The sequence below is a fragment of the Peromyscus californicus genome, unplaced genomic scaffold (assembly GCF_007827085.1).
Source record: "Peromyscus californicus insignis strain IS unplaced genomic scaffold, ASM782708v3 Scaffold_6__1_contigs__length_162567912, whole genome shotgun sequence".
In the NCBI taxonomy this organism is placed as follows: domain Eukaryota; kingdom Metazoa; phylum Chordata; class Mammalia; order Rodentia; family Cricetidae; genus Peromyscus; species Peromyscus californicus.
Window position 1 is genome coordinate 53828571 of NW_026294584.1, and position 20567 is coordinate 53849137.

Genomic DNA, 20567 nt, shown 5'->3' on the forward strand with positions numbered 1-20567 from the left:
AGAAGGTATGGAATGTAGCTGGATTTCTGACTTGGTTCTGAACTTGAGGACTTCTTGGAGGCCTTGTTCTGAGGCCCCTCTGGAGTCACACTGGCACCTTTATTTCCTTTTCCAGGTTTCTGTCAGACCGGGAGACATGGAATATAGACAGACAGTTCCTGCTGGGTCCAGCCTTCCTGGTCAGCCCTGTGCTGGAGCCTGTGAGTATGGAGACAGGAGGGATTCAGGATTCCACTGTAGGGCTGGATGACAGGGGTGATGCAGAGGCTGGTGTGAGAGGGATTATGAGACACAGTTTCTTACTTTGCACTCGACTCCTTTGGTCCTTCTGAGCCACATTCCATGCCTTAGGTATTCTGCCTTTCGACCTTTAATGTCAGCCTAACATTTCAAGGAATAACCTTGTGATGTATTTAAGGATGTAATTATTTCTCTGTGAGCTAAGGTAAGGTATCATTGTCAAGTGCAGGAAGTGTAAAGATTCCTTATTTTCTATTATTCTTAACTAAAATTAACTGGAAAACTATTTATAGCAATATGCATTTTTTATTTCTTTTGTCCTTTAATTACTTCTTTTATTTTTGAGGTTATAATGTAATTTCACAATTTTCCCCCTCCCTTCATGTCATCTTTTGAAACCAGCTAGTTTTCCCCTTCCTTCTATACATGGCCTTGAAGCTAGAGAAAACAATTAATTTATTTACTGTGTGTATAAAGTGGCTTTTGATAAAATGAACAGGTAATTAACACCCATTGCATCTTTTTGAGGCTACACAATTTTCTTCTGCTCTATAGTCAACATTGCCTATTTGTTCCTAGGGGAGGGGATGAATACATCTGTAATACAGTGGTGTTTTTTTTTTTTCTCTGAAGTCTTGTTACCCGAGGAGCTTTGTGAAAGCATGTATTTGGGGTAGGCTAATTTCTGTTGCTGAAAAAGGAGGATCTTCATCATTGATTCCATAAGGGAGATGAAATAATAATTTTGTCTAATTCTGTTAGTTTTATTATTAACTCCTCACCAATGCATGCTGGTCACAGTGTCCTAGAGAGCAGAGTCCACTGCTCACACTTTCTTTGTCTTTTATTGCAGAATGCCAGAAATGTCAGTGCCTATTTCCCTAAAGCCCACTGGTATGACTACTACACGGTGAGTTTTTCTTTTTATTTGTACAATCCAGAAAGTGGTAGCCTATAGAGTGTCCTCATATGATAGATATCAAGTTTCATGCCACTGGAAATCACCTTTGTGGTCTTGAGTGGCTACTTTACATTTTGTGGCCTCATTTCTAACTTCTGACCATGACCAGTCACCCTTCAGGCAAGTGTTCTGCAGTGACAGGCAGGGTGTCTCCTTGGTGTCATGCTTGGTGGGAGTCTTTCTGTTTGAGTCTGTAGCTTTGTCCTAGTATCGTTCCGGTGGTGAGACACCAGTAAACTCTTGAAATCATGCTGTAGGTTTCATTTTTGTTTATAAAGTTCTTATTCTTGGAGATCTTTTCCTCTTTGCACTTTATTAAAAGCAGACAATGCTGGAGACATGGGCCAACATGTAGGTATGTGAGCATAGAGTCCATGTGCCTGGAGTTTGATTCTTAGATCATCCCACTAGGTGGCTGGAGGGAAGAAACTCCCATGAGTTATGCTCTGATCTACACACACACACACACACACACACACACACACACACACACACACACACACACAGGCACACATACCCCTCTCTAAGTGGATAGACAGATAGATAGATAAATAGATATATATATATATATATATATGGAGATAGATAGATAGATAGATAGATAGATAAAATTTCCAAGTCAGTCTCTGTAGTTTGTAAACCTAAGGATAGTTTCTCTATATCATTGTCTAAGTTTAATAGCTATGAGACATACATAAGTATTTAAAACACAAAGATATATGTCACAGGACTTGGCTGTCTGAGTTGTTCACATGTATTTACTGACGAGAAGTCAACAAGAAACTCTCTATGATGTATTGTTGGCCAGTGCAGGCTAAGGGTCCAGCTGAAAGAACATGGTATTAGAGGTTTGTTGTCCTCTAAGAAAAGGAGAAGGAAGTGTCAGACAGAAGAAGTCAGAGCCTATGTCAGTCCCTTGGGGGACAGTCCCAGGGGATTGCTGTGAGAGTGGGTGAAAGCTGTGTGAAGATTAGCAGAGTGCATTTCCTCCTCTTCTTTGACTTGGAAGGACTAGACACTCCTCCCCATGCTTTGTTGTTGGCTAGTTCTGACTTTAGGGTGGGAATGCTCTAGTGCCTTCTGAGTAGACAACAGTCAGCATAAGTGATCCTCGTGTTGTCTGAATTTCACGTTGTTCTTCTCCTTGTTAAGGGAGACCTTCTGGGTATGTTGGGAGTTTCTAATATAGGGCCTGAACTAGGATTAAGTAGGGACACACAATTTAAGGAGGACCTGTACTGTAAGGCTCACCCTGCCTTTACATGGCCTTGAAAGCATAGACCACCTTAAAATTTGCACCCTAGCATCTTGCTAGCCTGTTATAGTGCTGACCTTACCCAGTAAAATGCTTTTTGTTGAGCAGTAGGTGTAGGAATTACAGCCTGATGAAGCTGAGCATGTAATCAGTACTTAAGGTTAGTGGATCTGAAGTACTGGCACATAAGTAAGTGACTTTAGGTACAACATTTTAAAAGTGAAGTATGATGGCTAATAAAAAAGAGTCTCCTGGATTGACTAATTTTATTTGTGGCTTTTAAATAGAAGGTAGTTTCAGATAAAGGGGTGGTAACTGAAATCACCTGCAAAGGCAAGCTGTTCACAGAAAAAGAAAAAAAAATTAAAATGATGTTTACTTAAAACAAAGATTAACTGGTTGGAATTGCTGAGAAAATATTGTCTTAGCTATTATTCACGAGCTACAGATACTCAATATTTTTCTTTTTTCTTTTCTTTTCTTCTTTTTTTTTGAGGGGGGCAGGCAGGGATAGCTAAACTGTGTTTCACTTAATTTTACACTTCTTATTTTCTGTTGTATTGGAGCACGGCCAGACGCAAACTATATGAATACTCCTTACCTCTAAAGCAACAGTGTTCAGATACCTAGCAGAGGACAATTGCAGTGTCTCACAGTCATTGTGGGATGAGGTAATGGAGCTGTTAGTGGCCTCTAGGGAACAGACACCAACACTGCCACTTTCTATCCAAAAGCATAGGACAGCCTAGTCACAAGAAGGAAATATAACTCACAAAATATGAATAGAACCAATGTCAGGGAGATGTCAGCACTGCTGTAGCTGAGACAGTGTAGGAAGGTTTGAGACACACGTCAGGTCACACTGCACCCCACCCACAAGAGACTAGATGAAAGTGTTGAGAGAACATAGAGTTGGGTACATCCTGTTAAGGATATTTAAACAATACTATTTCCTTGGACGTTTTCTATGAAACAGGAGTCAGAAGTGTTAGCTACCTAGCAGGTGTATGAAAACAAGTGAGGAGAGATGGACAATCTGTGGTTTCTTGGTGAAAGAGAGATCTAGTATTGCCCTTAGGGGAAATGTTTCAGAAACTAAGAAGGAGTGGCACATTGTCCAGTGTCACCCCCAATTAGAAACAGTGTGTGCAGTGAGAGTGGGTGGATCCACAGGAAGACCTCATCTGCTATGTGCTGTAACTCTCCCCATAGCTCCACTCTCCATAAGGTCAGGGATTCTAACAGGGTCTTAAAGCTTGAAACACAGCAAGCTTTAACACAGCAGAGGGGAACAAAGTGTGATAATGACCTATGTTGCATGGTGGTGACCGGATTGTTCAGGACCTGCTGGCTGTCCAGAGAGGTGTGCATTCTTTCCCTCATCATCTCTTCTCCTGCCACAGGGTGCAGACGTTAATTCAACAGGGGAGTGGAAGCTCTTGCCAGCCCCTCTTGAACACATCAATCTTCACATCCGTGGAGGTTACATCTTGCCATGGCAACAACATGCTCTGAACACACACTTGAGGTGAGTGATGGGACTAGGGCTCTGCTTTGCATACTGTGAGCTCATCTTTTTGTGATGAAAAACCACATTTACATCAAGCATGCCTCTCAAGGCCAAAAGCAGTTTTCATTATGCTATATGTGAACATGCTTTGCCCCTTTTCACAAATGGGTATTTTGTCCATATCTGTGGAATGTGGTGAGGAAGGATGCTGATGACTTCTGCCTGCCTCTCTCTCTCTCTCTCTCTCTCTCTCTCTCTCTCTCTCTCTCTCTCTCTCTCTCTCTCTCTCTCTGTGTGTGTGTGTGTGTGTGTGTGTGTGTGTGTACGCATGTCTGCATGCAGGATTTTCCTTGAACTCTTCTCGAGAAGCAGTATAGTCTGAAGGTTTCTCCAATCCTGCCTGGCACTGAGGTCAGGACGAATCTTTCCCAACTGCGTCCAGCAGCTACTTGGTCCCAAGTAAACACACAGAGGCTTGTATTAATTAAAACTGCTAAGCCATTAGCTCAGGCTTATTACTGACCAGCTCTTACACTTAAGTTAACCCATAATTCTTATCTATGTTTAGCCACGTCACTTGGTACCTTTTCTCAGTTGTGCCTTGTCATCTTGCTTCCTCTGTGTCTGGCTGGCTGTAGTTTCCTCCAAATTGTTATCAAATTTCTGGAAGTGCCACTCTACACTCTCATATCTTTTATTGTGTCACTTTTCACTCTCTATTTTTGTTGCTTGGCAAGTGTGTTGAATGGGTCTTATAATATTAAGATTTAGGAGTTGTGTGGATGTATCTTTATATGTGTTAGCATTTTAGCAATGACAACTCAATCCGTGGACTATAAAGGAAATCAGCCAATTTTGTTGATAGTGGGGTGTGATCAGGTAGTAGAAGGTTGACCTGGAACAAATATAATAAAAAACCTGAGGCCAGTGAGGGGCACATGAGGAACAAGCATGAAGCCGCTGTGTTATGTTTTGTTTTGTTTTTCTCAAAAGAAAGTAATAGACATTAGAGTAAGTAAAACTAGTCAGTTAGCCATATGGTATATAACAGAATTAGCACTTGACAGGCAAAGGCACTAGGGCCATGAGATCATGACCATCCTGGTCCAGGGAGCGAGCTCTATGCTAGTCTGAGCTGCTTGTCTCAGATTAAACAACCAAATGACTCCAAACAAAGACACTCAATATAGAGTTACCATTATACAGGTTAATCTTATTTTGTGTGTTTCTGAGTAAAAATTTCCTTGGCAGGGAAAGCATATCTAGTGGCAGCAGCTGATATAGTCCTTACAGGATGGTGTCTTTAGTGACCTGGCCACAGCACCACCGTCTAAGACTCCATCCTATTCTCATAGCCTGCACCCTGTATATCAGTGCTGCCACAGCATCCACTGTAGCTGATGTAGTGATTCTGATGCTCACATCCTGACTTCCTGTTTGGACATATGTTGCTGAGGTTTGGGATATTTCTTTCTTGTGACAGTTATACTGGAAAAAGTGTCTTCTAGCATTCTTAGCCCTGTTCTGAAGGGAAGAAGTCATCCATGACTAGTCCTTTACCCATCCATCCTTTATGCATGTGAAATATTGTGGCAATATTTTCTAAAATCCTTTGAACCCTAAGGATTTGTGCCTTGTGTAAATCTTGTTCCCCACAGCCGGAAGAACCCTCTCGGTCTGCTCATTGCCCTGGATAAGAACAAAGAGGCAAGAGGAGAGCTGTTCTGGGACGATGGACAGTCAAAGGGTGAGTGTGGTGAGAGGCTGTGGTCCTTGCAGACCTGCATGTCTGACTCTGTCCCTTCATCCCTGCTGGCCATTCAGCTGTTGGTGAAATCTCACCAGACATCCTAGAGCATCTTCCCAGAGAAAACATGTGCTTCTGCATGTAGTGGTCAGAGGCCATGATAGATGAACCTCAGATGGAGGAGGGAGAGCATCTCTCTGACTCTGACTCTGTCTTTGTCTCTGTCTCTCTCTCTTTTTCTGAATTCTCTCTTTGGTCAGCCATGTCTAACAGGCTCTTATTTCATTATTAAAAGGCATCTGAAGGACACATTTTCAAGACTGTTTCTGTAATTCATTTTCATTGTAAATCACTTCCCCATGAGCCTTGGGGGGCGGGGGTGGGGGAAACTGTTGATGATATGAAAGGCACACCCATGTCATCGAGGCAGCGAGTGCACACAGTCCTGATTATGTGCATCTTCTGTGCTTCTGCACACTCTTTCTTTGTGTCTCTCCCTGCTTCCCTCCCTCCCTTGTTCTCTCCCTCTCTCCCTCTCTTCTTTCTTGTTTCCTTCTTTCCTTCCCTCCTTTTGTCTCTACTGCACTAAGAATTCCCATGACTCTACCTTGGGAAATAGATTCCCATAAGAAGACTGCCTTGGGAGGACTACAAAGGATACTCTCATGGTTATAGCATTAAGGAGAAGACCAGTGTGTGGCCAACAGACTCTGCACACATACAAGCACTGTGCAATGGTTACCATAACATTAATTGATGTTTCCATCACTGTTAATGGCAGCTTTGGCTTTCTAGAACTTGTAATTATGATTCATAGTCTTTGAAAAGATTTTCCTCATTTACCCTTCTACCTGATTCTGAATTCTCCTGTTCCTTCCACTGTATTTAGGCCATTTATCTCCCGTATAAACAGAGACCATACATTGCTTCTCTTTGCTGTCTCACCTACTTCTCCTAGTGGAATATAATCCAGATTCATCTCTGCTCTAACAATGCAGGCCTTCCCTCTTCTTTAATATTAAAGAATACTCCATTGTATTCATGCACTGTAATTCTTTTATTCATTCATCTGCTAATAGATATGGTTGTTGTTTCCCAAATCTTAGCTACTGTGAAAACAAGGACAAGAGACTCAACATCGACCTCTTAGGAAGAAATACAGGGGAAGCTTCTTTGATATTGGGCATGGTATTGTGATTTTAAGTGTGACACTAAAAACATAGGCAATAAATCATAAAATAAATTCGCATAGTCATTGTGGAGAAGAGTGCAGACACATCTTCACATGTTTAAAATAGAATTGCCATATAGCACAGAAATTCCATGTTTGTGTATGCACCATCCAAAAGAAATTAAAACAGTATGCCACAGAGATACTAGGCCTCTCATAGTCACTGTGGCATTATCTGTACTAGTGAAGAACCATAAGCAGTCCAAGTATCTGACAGATGAATGAATAAATACATTGTGATACACAGATCTAGTGAAGTGTCTTCAGTCATGAGAAGAAAGAAGAGTCATTTTTAAGGAAAGGCAGGTGATGCTTGTCTTCTGCGGTCACCAGGCCAGGCTGACATCTCTTTCTTCTTTCAGATACTGTGACCACAAACTCTTACCTATTCAGTGAATTTTCTGTCACCCAAGTGAGTGCATATTTTTATGAATATTTATGGAATTTTGTCTGAAGATGACTATATATGTTCTTCTGTGTGTATCTAACTGTATTTGTTTAAATATCAGCATTTATGTGGGTGAATACACTGTATTTATGACTTGATTCAGAATTATATCAGCTATGTTATTAGAAAGAATCAATAATAATAAAGAAAATCATGTGGGGTTGTAAAAGACAATTCTATAAAATATCATTCTGTTTCCTCCACTCTCTCTATGGTCATTGTAAAAATAAATTTGTACCCCCATTAGCATGTACCAGCAAAGGAAATTGATAGGCCTTTAATGAAGTTCAAGGATGTAGTTTAGGGTGGGGTATTTGAGGGCCTAGGAATCCTGGTACTCACTATTTGCTCATAATTTTGCTTGATGTGTTTCAGAACCATTTGAATGTGACCATTTCAAGTCCAAACTACAAGGATCCCAATAACTTGGCATTCCAGGAAATTAAAATCCTTGGGACAGAGGCAATTTACAATGTTATAGTGAAACAGAATGGTGTCCTTAGTCAGATGTCTCCTCAAATCACTTACAATTCAAACTTGAAGGTAAGAATTCACTTTGTGAGGCAGACTTTCATAAACCTCCATGATTTCTTGATATCACTTCTTGCTAAGATTACATGGGTTGTTGAAGGACCAGAGCACATCTGATGCCTGATGGGCATGTCAGAGTATTAGGAGGAAGGTAGATATGTAGAGATAGTTTGAGGCACCCTGACTCCAGTTTTTCCGTCCCTGGTTTCTTCATTCTCAGTGTTTGCTTTTCTGTAAGGGAGTGTGGGGACAGGATCTGAGAGCTGATGGCTTGTGCTTGGAGGTGAAGGTAGAGATAGAGATCCTATGAATAAAAACTTTAAAGTGCTTTTATCTATTTACTGTGTTTTCCCTTTTGTCGAGCTCTATTGAGAATAGTACATGTTCTCTAACATATACTTTTGAAGGAAATAGTTTATGCAAAAGTTGATGGTACTACTGCCATAGATGGTGATTAGAAAGTGCTATTCTGACAGATGTAATGACATCCAAACTTTCTGTATGACTTCATTTCTATTCCTCTAGTTCCTCATCATTGTGAGGAACGTTTCCCTAGTGAACTTAGATTTCCAATAAATGGTGTATTGATATTTGACATATTGTCATCACAGCTTATAAAGAGGATACATATATTACCACATTACAAAGAAAGACTTGTGTGGTTGGTTGTGTCTATGGCTAAGTGCAAGATATCTGAAGGATGCATATGTGAAAACAAACTTCGTTCATATTAAAAACTAAGATACTTAACATATCACACACAAAAAACTATTGTTTGAATCAGGGTAGTGAGAGATGCAAATCAGATACATGAAAATATTAAGAAGGTGTCTAAACCAACATTTGTAAAATATTTGCTTTGGTTTTGGTGGAATGCAGTAGTTGAGACCAGCTTTTTGGTTTTGTATAGATGGAGAAATAGTTCAGCATTTAATTTCACTGCCTGTTCTTCCAGAGGTCCCAGATTTGATTCTCAGTTCACACATGTTGATTCACAAATATCTGTAGCTCCAGTTCTGGGGAATCCAATACAACTTCTGGCTTCTGTGGATACCACACACACATAAGGCACAGACATATGTGCAAGCAAAACACCCCTGCACACAAAATAAGGCTGGATTCATAAGCACTATGAGACAAGAAGTCTTAGATGAAAAACAGATTGGAGTTTTATTTTTCTGTAATAAAAAGTTCAAAGTTGATAACTTGCTAGACTTGGTTCAAGAGGTTTATTTTGTCAGAACTAAGGTCTGTCTTGTCTAACGAGTAAACGTGGCTTGGTGGATCTAGTGACAATGCCCTTATTCCAGGAGAGATGAAAAGGGAAAACCAAATAAACAAAGAAAATAAAGAAAAAGAGGAAGGCAGAGATAAAGCTGAAGGGTCATGCCCATCTAGCAAGAATGACACTCTGGCGCAGCAAGTGAACTCAGATTTACTTTTCTGGCCATGAATATGCTACAATCTTTAAAATTTCAGATATTAATTGGAAGAATCTGTTAATTGAACCTGAAATACCAATACAGAAGATCACATTTTATACAAAGAACATAGCCGCTAATGTATTCAGAAAGGGCCTTGTTTTCCTAAAAATATTTGTCTTGGTGATGCTCTCTAATTTGAGCTATCAGAACAGGGCAGCCAAAGGGCTCAGAAGTCTGACATTATAAGTCTGTAACTCCATGCCTGGCTTAGGACATTTGAAATGAAAGTTTATATAATGGTACTTTCTAGTCCTCAATCTTACCCTTAGAAGTAAATCTGAAATAAAAAGAATTGAGGTAGGCCAAGTGGTGGTGGCCTTTAATGCTAGCCCTTGCAAGGAAGAGGAAGACAGATTTCTGTGAGTTTGAGGCCAGGGAGAGAGTTCTAGCACAGCCAGGGCCACACAGAGAAATCATGTCTCCCCCCACCCCCAAATAATTGTAGTAATCTGTGTAAGACTCTATAGAAACCTGGAACCACATTATTCATATTGCCCTATTCTCTAGACATTCCACACAAAAGGGGTCATGATATGAGGAGGAGATGATTGAGAAAAATAGCTTAATTTGGGAATAGGAGGAGAAGCATTTCATAAGAAAATGAATACGGGTCAAGTGGTCCAGGAAAGGAATGTAAAAAAGTAAGATCTTAGCAGGTTTTTTTTCCTATCTTTTTCTGCAATGTAGTATGTAAGGTTTTGAGAAAGTACTGATATTTTCATTTTGCCACTATCTCCTACCACATATAAACAGTTGTACCCTTGCAAACTGTAGTGTGCTCTTTAAATTGTTAAAAGCTGAGCATAAGGATAGACTAAGAATGACATTTATACTTAATTTTAGTAAGAAAAAAAACAACAACCAAGGTTTATGTCTGGCAAGACCTTTTTGTCCTGAGGATGAATTTGCATTCCTTCAGGTGGCCACCATCACAGATATCCATCTTGTGCTGGGAGAAGCATACACAGTTGAGTGGAACATCATGATGGACCAGGAGAAGATAGACTGCTACCCAGATGAGGATGGTGCAACTGAGGCCAAATGCACTGCCCGTGGCTGCATCTGGGAGGTGAGCATGCTGAGGATGTTCCTGGAAACTGGAACCCTTGAAATGTAACCTACAATGTCTTTAGCACGGCCCTGTACCCTTGGATTTATTAAAATAAAGATAAAAGCTCCAGATGAGCCTGATTGAGGAGTGGAGCAGGTAAGAATGGAGTTTTCACTGTCTTGTTTGGAGTCCAGGAATGCTTACTTTAATTGTTATAGGCATGAGTGAATGAATTGATGGCTTTCTCCATATATTTTCTAATCTGTTTGATAAATCCAGATCCCTGCTGATCTAGGATATTGGAATTCTTTTCAGGAATCCAGCTCTTCTGGGGTCCCTTATTGCTACTTTGCCAATGAGCTGTACTCAGTCAGCAATGTTCAGAATCACCCGAATGAGGCCACAGCCGACATCTCCTTGAAGCCTTCTCCTTATAGCAATGCCTTCCCGTCTACACCCGTGAATCAACTGCAGCTCCGAGTCATCTACCACAAGAATGAAATGTTGCAGTTCAAGGTAAACACAGTGTGTGTGAGATCAGGTGTAGACAGGGCCTTTTCAGTTCCATTACTCTGTGCAACCTTGTGTTACAACATTCAAAAAAAAAAGTTTTGTGTTTTTAGTAAATAGTCCAAAACAACATTCTAATGAAGAGAGCAATTAGATGACTGGGAGAACAGTGAAATCTCTCCTAATTTCGAATTTGAGAGAATCACTGTGTCTAAAGAAATATTTGGGAGAATGAAACATGGAGAGGGACAGAGGAGGCTACTAGGAAGGTTGGACAGTTATAGATGAGTTTGGTGTAGGGATAAGAAGGGAGATGTTCACAGAGGATATGATTGAGACCTTGAGACCATCTTGGTCATTCATATCAACTACAAGAGGGATATGCCTAAGGAATGACTGCCATGTTCATAGCTTGCAAATGTGTGTGTATGGTTGGTAATGATAATGGAGGTTAGTAAATGGAGCAGATTTGTGATTGACAATATAAGAGGAGGAGTATGATTTTGAATAAAATAATAGGAGACAACTTTGAAATACTCATGAAAGTGATTTGTTTTCCTTCCTTGGTTTAATTAACCAAAGGGACTAGGAATGGACTAGCTATCCTCTTGTTTGTTTCATTATTAGACTGTGAGCTGCTCCAAAACAAGGGTTTGTCTTCCATGGTGGTGGTATTGGAATTCCACACATAAGATGCTATATAGTGAGGACTCAAATGCTGTTGGAATAGTACAAGGCAGTGATGAAGGCAGAGTGACTTTGCCTAGACTACCCTTAGAATCTGGTCTCAATTTGGACTTGAGTTCTCCATCTTCTCATGTATTGTTTTGTGTGTGTGTCCTCACCAGAATGGAGTTGATTGGATGTGTAGCCTCAACTTACACTCACTAACCATTAGCTATGCAGTAGTGCTCTCTATCATACTCATGTCTTTCTGATCCCACTTTAACACTCTGGGACTTTTCTTGTTGTTTCTTTACCTGAATCACCTGCTCTCAGTTTTGTGTTCCTTTATTGCTGCTTAACTTTTAAGATTCAGTCTGTATTTCTTCCATGAAACCATCTCACTGTTCCTTTCCAGTAATAGCAAAGACCTTCTGCAGATTCATGTTAGCTCATATCCTTCAGGAGTGCTGAATTCTTCTTTCTTATTTCCCAGGAATTCTTCTTTTTTATTAAGAAAACTTTTTCATTTTACATACCAGTCATAGGTAGTGGGCACCAAAAGCCTCCTCATCCACCAGGGATGAATTCTGATTCTACTGCCAGGGGCCCCCAAGCAGATCAAGCTAAACAATTGTCTTGCCATGCAGAGGGCCTAGTCCAGTCCTCCCGTGAATTCTTAAGCATTTCATGACATTAACCTTGGCTTATTCAGTTCCTATCTGTATTATTTACTATGGTATCAACAGTAGAATGTGGATTCTTAATTATTCAGCTTTACTTAATTTTCAGAATGAATGTTTTTAATCAGAAAAACATATTTTCCCCCCAATTTCAAAGGTTGCCATCATCTTTACATGCGTACATCCACACATGAAACAATATATCTTAAGTTTATAAGTATCATACCAATTTCAAAATGAACTTTTCATGTTAACATCAGTGTTGAAATGGATGAAAGAATGTTCTACAGCCCATAATACTGAGACATGACCCAGATCAAACTATTTAGTAGAACCTTTTTCTCTGGAATTTTGGTTAAGTCCTGTATTGTCAGGTAAAAGAAGACAAATCATTCAGCCTATAGACTCTGTGAAACATGCTAAGAGTATGCTGACGTATTTGTCTATAGAGTACAATTCTGTTCTAAAGCACTCTTTGAAATGACAACTAACTGTGAATATTTACAATATTGATGTCATGTTTTGAAATATTTACATATTATGAATGAACAATTCAGTATAGTTAGGATAACTGGTGTTTCAATTCTCTAATATTTTGTGAGGTGGAAATAACACCTTCAGAAGTTATTTTGAATTATATTGTTATTTATGCAATTATAATATTAGTTGTGCAATGTTATTAATTATGAACACTGTCAGCATGCTAGGAAAGCATCATAATGTACATGCCATATTTTTGTCTTTACATTAAATGATTTTCTCTGGCCTAGATCTATGATCCCAACCACAGTCGGTATGAAGTCCCAGTGCTTCTGAACATTCCCACTGCTCCATCCAGCACCCCTGAAGGCCGTCTCTATGATGTCCTCATCAAACAGAATCCATTTGGAATTGAAATTCGCAGGAAGAGTACAGGCACTGTAATGTAAGTGGGTCCTGTCTGACTCAGAGTTCCTGCTTTCCTAAACATTCTTCACCAGGTCAATCATTCTTGAAGACATTCTGGCTCAAAGCAACAGACTGTCCCAGTTCAGATCCATGATATGTTAGTACTTTCTGTGGTTGTGCTAAAAAAGCCATGACCAAGGCTATTTATAGAGGAGTTTGATTTCATGGCTTCAGAGGGTTGGAGTCCATGATGGTGAAGTGGATGCAGGGAGCAGACAGGGCAGCAGGAACAGCTGAGAGCTCACATCTTGAACTGCAAACAGAAAGCAAACTTGGAAAGGTGTGAGCCTTTGAACTTCAAAGCCTGTCTCCAGTGACATACTTCCTCCACCAAGGCCGCACCTCCTAATATTACCAAATAATACCAAAAAGGGGAAAAGTATTTAAATACCTGGGACTATGGGCGATATCTCATCTAACCATCACAGATGAGGAAGTGATTTCTGTTCTTAGAGGAAATTTTAATACTCTGAGAGTGATTACTAAGGCAGTTATAGGTATGTAGAAATTATTGAACAAGTATTTACTGAATTCCTTCTGTATATTAGGTGATCTTCTGGTACTGTGGTTGTAGGCAGTGTGCTATTTTTTCCATTAAACAAAGTTTAAATTATACTATGAAGAAGAATTTGATATAGCAACAACTACTATGCTAGAGAAAATCAGGGAAATGAGATTATTTGCAGACTTAGGTATCATGATCCGATTTGTGTCTCTGGGGATGAGGTGATGTTTGAAATGGAACTGAGATTAGGAGAAGTTCTGAAGGGAGTTCTGGGTAAAGAAACATCTGTGATAGAAGGATGTAAGTCATGAGTTGGAGGAAATTTATCAGTTTCAATAGAGACTTTACTCTGAGGTAACTGCTCTGATGAATGTGGGAGACAAAACAGGGGTGTTAGGTGGGATTTAGAACGGGAACAGCCCTGAAGGGTCCTCGGATGCTGTCAGGGAAGTGAGCAGGCATGTGAGCAGAAGTGTGAGGTGATGTGAGGTGCTCATATTACAGCCCTGGATAGCTGTAGGAAGTGGAGCATCAGGGGTCAAGAGCAGAAGACACAGTGAGTCTGGACTGGGAAGGTTGATAAAAGTGATTGGATATGCGACTGTGGACAACACTAAAGGGAAGCAGTGATACAGTGTAGGAGAAGAATTACCTGTGACACAGGTCTTTAGCAGGGCTGACTGTGGTTATTTCAGTGAACAAGACTTGCTTGTTTTGTTTGAGAGAGACTCAGGTACAGATGGTGTGGGAAAATGGAGGGCTCTGTTGTCCTCACAGAGGCAGCTGCTGGAAACTACTAGGAAGCTGATTTTCTTTTGCAAATGTTCCTTTTCCTTCTGCAGCTGGGACTCTCAGCTCCTCGGCTTCACATTCAATGACATGTTCATCCACATCTCCACCCGCCTGCCCTCCACATACATCTATGGCTTTGGGGAAACTGAGCACACAACCTTCAAGATAGACTTGAACTGGCACACGTGGGGCATGTTTTCCAGGGACGAGCCCCCGGGGGTAAGGACAGGGTGTTTGGGTCTGTGTTCTGTCTCCTCCATCCACACTGTGTGCCTGGTGGTGTTTTTTCGGACTCCATATGCTTGTCAATTTCTATTGCTAGGAGGATGGACATCTTTTTAAGTTCCCCTTTCCTCTGCTGTTCTTACCAGAAGAAGATTGACTCAACATAGCAATCAAGTTTCTGTTGAGTTTCTTTCCCATGCACACAGTCTCCTAACTTCCTTTTCCCTATGCCTCTCAGTACAAGAAGAATTCCTATGGTGTCCACCCTTACTACATGGGTCTAGAGGAGGATGGCAATGCCCATGGAGTCCTCCTGATGAACAGCAATGCCATGGGTAGGATGAACCTCTGTCCTCTTATTGTATGCCAATGATTCTTGAATTGCTTTAGAATATATTTGACTTAGCTGTCACTACAGATGAAATTATAGTCTTTGTGGATTGGTTTTCCCATTCATTGACCCTTTACGTATATTTTAATTATATATAATTTATTCAACTTTTATTAGCAATACAGCTAGTGAGAGCTTTCATTTAATTTCTACAATTCTATATGCACCTACTCCAGAATATCTGCTGTCAGTCTGTTAAAATTGAAGAAGGAAGGTGGGGATTCCAGGGTTAAAATTCTCAACAGGAAGGATTTCATCATGTTGACATTTTCTTGTGTTTCCAGATGTGACATTCCAGCCTCTGCCTGCCCTCACATACAGGACCACAGGGGGCATTCTGGACTTCTTTGTGTTCTTGGGCCCAACTCCAGAGCTTGTCACTCAGCAATACACAGAGGTAGGAAGGAAATCATTTTTGAAATATGTGTTTTGTGTATGCATGTGTGTGTTCATATACTCATAATGTGTTCCAACCCTGCTATACAGGATTGCCATATAATGTAACTGTTATATGGTACCTGAATCTGATGATCTTTTAGGGGAATTTAAAATATGGAATATGAGAGAGTGAATATATTTCTAGAACCATTAAAATTATGTTTTCTTCACTTATTGCAGTATATTAGATTATTTGTGATAACTAGTGGTGGGCTAGTGTGGTGGTGGAGCTATAGGAGTAGTGATTTTGAGACATGGTAAGGGATGATGGTATTGATTGTAGTGGTAGTACTATTTATTGGTGAGAGTGATTGTGAGGATGTTGACTGTTATGGTGATAATAGTAGAGAGGATGATAGGACATGAGGTGATCATGAAAGTGATTGTAGTGGAGTTGATGTTGGGAGTTGAGATAGTGAGGTTCATGTTAGTGATGGTGAGGGAAGGTATGATAGTTTTGGTAACTAGCGGTGTTTGTATGGTGCTTATGTCTGTGGTGGCAATGGGAGTTAACATGATAGAATGTATGACATCATTACATTGTCATAGTGGTTGCAGTGTGGTGACAGAGACAATGACTGTACTTGTGGTGGTGTTGGGTGTCATGTTCACTGGATTAATAGCATTGTTGGTTATGACGTCAAAAACACGTATGAAATATCTACTGCGTGTATTACTTAATCCATGTGAAAGGGTGTCACATATACTAAGTTACTCAGTGAAACCAACATGAGATTGCTCCTGCTCTTAGCTTTGATTGACAGGTAAAGAAACAAGCACAGAAATGTCATATTGCTACCCAAGGTCATACAATGAGCAAGACCTAGAGACTGTATTCTAAATTAGCTCTTTCCCTTTTGCTGGTGCGCTTTTAGTATCTAAATTATATATCTAGGAATCTGAATAAAAGCAGGTTTTCCAGAAATCCTGTAAAGTGTGCTCTGAGAAGCTGTAGGTTTTCTGTAGTGTGTCCCAGGAGCTCCACACACTCCTCCACTTACTCTCTAGGTTTGAATTTGGTGTTAAATTGGGTAAAATATTCTGACTACATATCCAGTTTCCATCCAACCTCTCCTCTAACATTCTAACACTTTCTATTTTCTAGTTGATAGGTCGGCCTGTGATGGTACCTTACTGGTCCCTGGGATTCCAGCTGTGTCGCTATGGATATGAGAATGATACTGAGATCGCCAACTTGTATGATGAGATGGTGGCTAAGCAGATCCCCTATGTACGTATGTCTGTTGGGGATTTGTCAGATTTAAGGGTGGTTTAAAATGGCGCACTGTGTTTTCTCATGTCATGTCACACTTAGCCTAGAGCATCCACAATGATTCAGGGGAGACCACTGCCCTCATAACAGTGGTGGCAAAACAAAGTCGAGCTTAGAATGGTTCATGGATTCTCTCTCCTGTACCAGGCTTTCCTCTGCTTCTTGACTGACTTCAAGATATTTAATCATGCTGTTTAAGTGACATGATAGTTAAACCCCACTCCAATACTCCTACTTAATTAAGGAAAATAAAACTAACTCAGTGAATCCATCCTATATGAAGATTACTTTTCTGGACCTGGCACACCACAGTGCTCCCTGAGCTCTGAGCCTCACACTGGCTCCATCCTGCAATCCTGTAGTGAGTTTGTACTGTAATCACGTACAGAATCAGCACATTAACTTCAAAACCAGAGGCCCAATAATTATGAATCATATTGTGACCCTTTGTGTTTGTTTTGTATGTATTGTTCGGTGTTACGTTAGTGCAAATTACTTTCTGTAACTAAGTGGTTTTCAACTTGTGTTTTGCAACCTTTTTGAGTGGAGTCAAATGGCCTATTCATATCTAAGACCACGGGAAAACACAGATATTTACATTATAATCCATGAGAGTAACAAAATTACAGTTATGAAGTAGCAACAAAAATAATTTTATGGCTGGGGCTCACCACATCATGAGGAACTGTATTAAAGTTTCTCAGCATCGGGAAGGTTGAGAACCACTGCTGTAATAGAACATCTCATTGAAAGCTCTGCATTTGATCATCTCCAACACTGGGTCCTCTACAGTGAGGACAGTTTTTGTTTTGGTTCTTTTATAGTAGACCTACGATTGTATTATATACACTGAATATTTGACATTATTTTCTATGAATAACTATCACTAGTCTCAGGATACACTTAGAAAAAAATCAAAACACTTTTTCCTGTAGTATTATTATTTAATTTTTACATAGCACTTTCAGTTATTTTTTATAGCATGTTTTACGGATCAGCATTAATACTCATCTTACATTTTTTGTTGATGTTGAAATACATTTTTTTCTGTTTCTGAGTGAAATATTTAAAAATATGAATATCCAAAGATCTAAAGCTATGATATGACATACATAGTGCTTAAAATTACCAGACACAGGCTGTGGTAACTGCTAGAGTCTGAACTTTCCAACCAGCAGCCACACTTTCTTATACCATCCACAGGACGTGCAGTACTCAGACATCGACTACATGGAGAGGCAGCTGGACTTCACCCTCAGCCCCAAGTTCTCTGGGTTTCCAGACCTGATCAATCGCATGAAGGACAATGGGATGCGGGTCATCCTCATTCTGGTTAGTTTGTGTGGCTGTGTAGGCTGTGCTTGAGACAATGGATGGGCTTGATGGGGATCACCTTAGAGTGTCTGTCCTCTCCTGTTTTCAGAGAGAAATAAAAGTGTAATTAATATAAATGTATTTCTGGGAGTCAGGAAACCCTACAGTGAAATTACAACTGGGGACTTCCCTTTTCCACCCCCCTTCTTTGTAATCCTCAGTCTGAACTTTCACCTGCCTTGTGCTCTGATCGCAGGACCCAGCCATTTCTGGCAATGAGACACAGCCCTATCCTGCCTTCACCCGGGGTGTGGAGAATGATGTCTTCATCAAATATCCCAATAATGGAGACATTGTCTGGGGAAAGGTATGAGCTTTGTGTTGATCCAGCAAGACTCACCCTGGGCCAGGCACCATGTTAGTGTGTCTGTGGATGTGGTTTTTACTCTTTGTTTTTTGTCTCTGAATTTCTGCCATTCATTTTATAATCAATATTTATTGATTATTGATAACAATTAAGCGATTTGTAGAATCTTATTTGATCATTTTTCTGCCCACAGGTCTGGCCTGATTACCCTGATATTGTTGTGGACCCCTCTCTAGACTGGGACAGTCAAGTGGAGGTAAATGTCCCTCATAGATGTTGATTAAGCCAGGAAACAAGAAATACCGGTGCCTGGCAGTGGACATGGCATGAAAACACACTTAGAACCTGTGTCCTTCCTGCCATTTGTTTCCGGATAATCTTACATACTCATTTTGTTTCTAATTCGTGTCTTACTTCCCACTTTGATATCAGTTTTGTTGTTATTGAGCTTTAAAACAAAAAAGTTAGGTTAGATGTCATTGCTTACCACGGCACAGCTGTGATTTGAAACGCAAACCTGTCTGCATCCAAGGTCCCACGGATGTTCAACTAGATGGTAACTCTAAGAATGATCCTTTTTTCAATGAATATAGGTACCTGTTGTTTCTTTGGATATTGCTTTTCGATAGGGTGTGTAGCCTTTTTATTTGGTGTTTGACTTTTTTTTTTTATTGCATTCCTTGTGATTCAGACAGCCTCTTCTAGCTTTAAGGTTATAAATCCTGTCTGATTTACATTGTCTTGTGTCTCCCATCTTGGCTTTTACCTCAATGCTACTATATGGTGTAAGCCCCAGCCATGTCCTGCTGTTATTTCTTACCACCTCATTGTTTAGCTCCTGATACATTCAGTTCTGTGGCGAACATAAAGGAGGCTTTTTGTTGAGACACAGCAAGGACTGAAATGTCCCGCAATAAATAACAGGGAGAAGTATGGAGACTTTATGGATATTTGCTCTTGCTGAGTGGTAGAAATTCACAAGTCGATAGAGAGTATGGATTATTATTGATCTATTATTTTCTCCAATTATGTTAAACACAGAAGCAAATATAAATATCAACTTGAAAATACAAGACAAGATCTTTGCTCTTAAAAAGTATAACATGTAGTCAAAGAGCAATACATTGGACATACTTTTCAAGTAAGATGTAGACAATGTCTTTATGATTTGAGGGAAAAGGAAGTGAAACCAAAGTGGAAGCTCCCCCCTACCTCCAGTCCCCCTACTTCATATTACACATGGCTGAAAGCATCCTCTGATTTTTACAATCACAGCAAACAGAGAGCCATACTAGTTATTCAAAGATCAGAAACATGCAATCGAATCCAACCTCATTCCCAGTGTGAATGTTCCCTGAACGCTTTTATCCAACCTGATACCCTTCACCTAACGTCTGACCTTTCAGCTAAGGCTCACATGACTTCTACCTTGCCTCATCAGTCCTCAAGAAATTATGGGGCAATTGGGAGAGGGGATCCATAGCATGAGTTAGTGAGTGCAGTATTTGATCACTCCCACTCCTGTTTAAAAGAAGGAGAAATTCATTGGATGTTTTTCTAATTCATATTAGGCAGGGTTTTGTGCTTTCTTATCTGTGTTTCACATGCTCTTCTGAGACAATGCTTATCCAAACATCTGCTATATACTTGGTTCATATTATCATCATCTACCACCATGTAGTGTAAGACTTTGCATGAGCCATGTTCATATCAGATGCATGTCTGCTGCTTAACATAATCATTTATGACAAATAACAAATAATCATTATTTAACAGCAATACCGAGCTTATGTGGCCTTCCCAGACTTTTTCCGTGATTCAACTGCCACATGGTGGAAAAAGGAGATTCAAGAACTCTACACAAACACACTGGAACCAGAGAAGAGCTTGAAGTTTGATGGCCTGTGGATTGTAAGTGTGTGCACATCAGTTTACTTGGATAGAGGAAAGGAGTGGTGTGTGTATATGTGTGTGCACATGCACGTGGGCACCCACGTGTG

General features: G+C 40.2%; 1 protein-coding gene across 1 annotated transcript in view; it reads left to right on the forward strand.

Annotated features, from left to right (window-relative positions):
* Positions 1-20567, forward strand: part of Mgam (maltase-glucoamylase) — a 253858-nt gene that overhangs the window by 62628 nt on the left and 170663 nt on the right. The window contains exons 41-57 of the mRNA XM_052721491.1: positions 116-200; positions 1094-1150; positions 3860-3984; positions 5625-5713; positions 7307-7356; positions 7768-7935; positions 10327-10476; positions 10774-10974; positions 13085-13239; positions 14610-14778; positions 15023-15119; positions 15460-15572; positions 16719-16844; positions 18090-18218; positions 18457-18567; positions 18761-18823; positions 20344-20478. Coding sequence (XP_052577451.1) covers positions 116-200; positions 1094-1150; positions 3860-3984; positions 5625-5713; positions 7307-7356; positions 7768-7935; positions 10327-10476; positions 10774-10974; positions 13085-13239; positions 14610-14778; positions 15023-15119; positions 15460-15572; positions 16719-16844; positions 18090-18218; positions 18457-18567; positions 18761-18823; positions 20344-20478 — 2023 coding nt within the window. The remainder of the gene's footprint in view (positions 1-115; positions 201-1093; positions 1151-3859; positions 3985-5624; positions 5714-7306; positions 7357-7767; positions 7936-10326; positions 10477-10773; positions 10975-13084; positions 13240-14609; positions 14779-15022; positions 15120-15459; positions 15573-16718; positions 16845-18089; positions 18219-18456; positions 18568-18760; positions 18824-20343; positions 20479-20567) is intronic.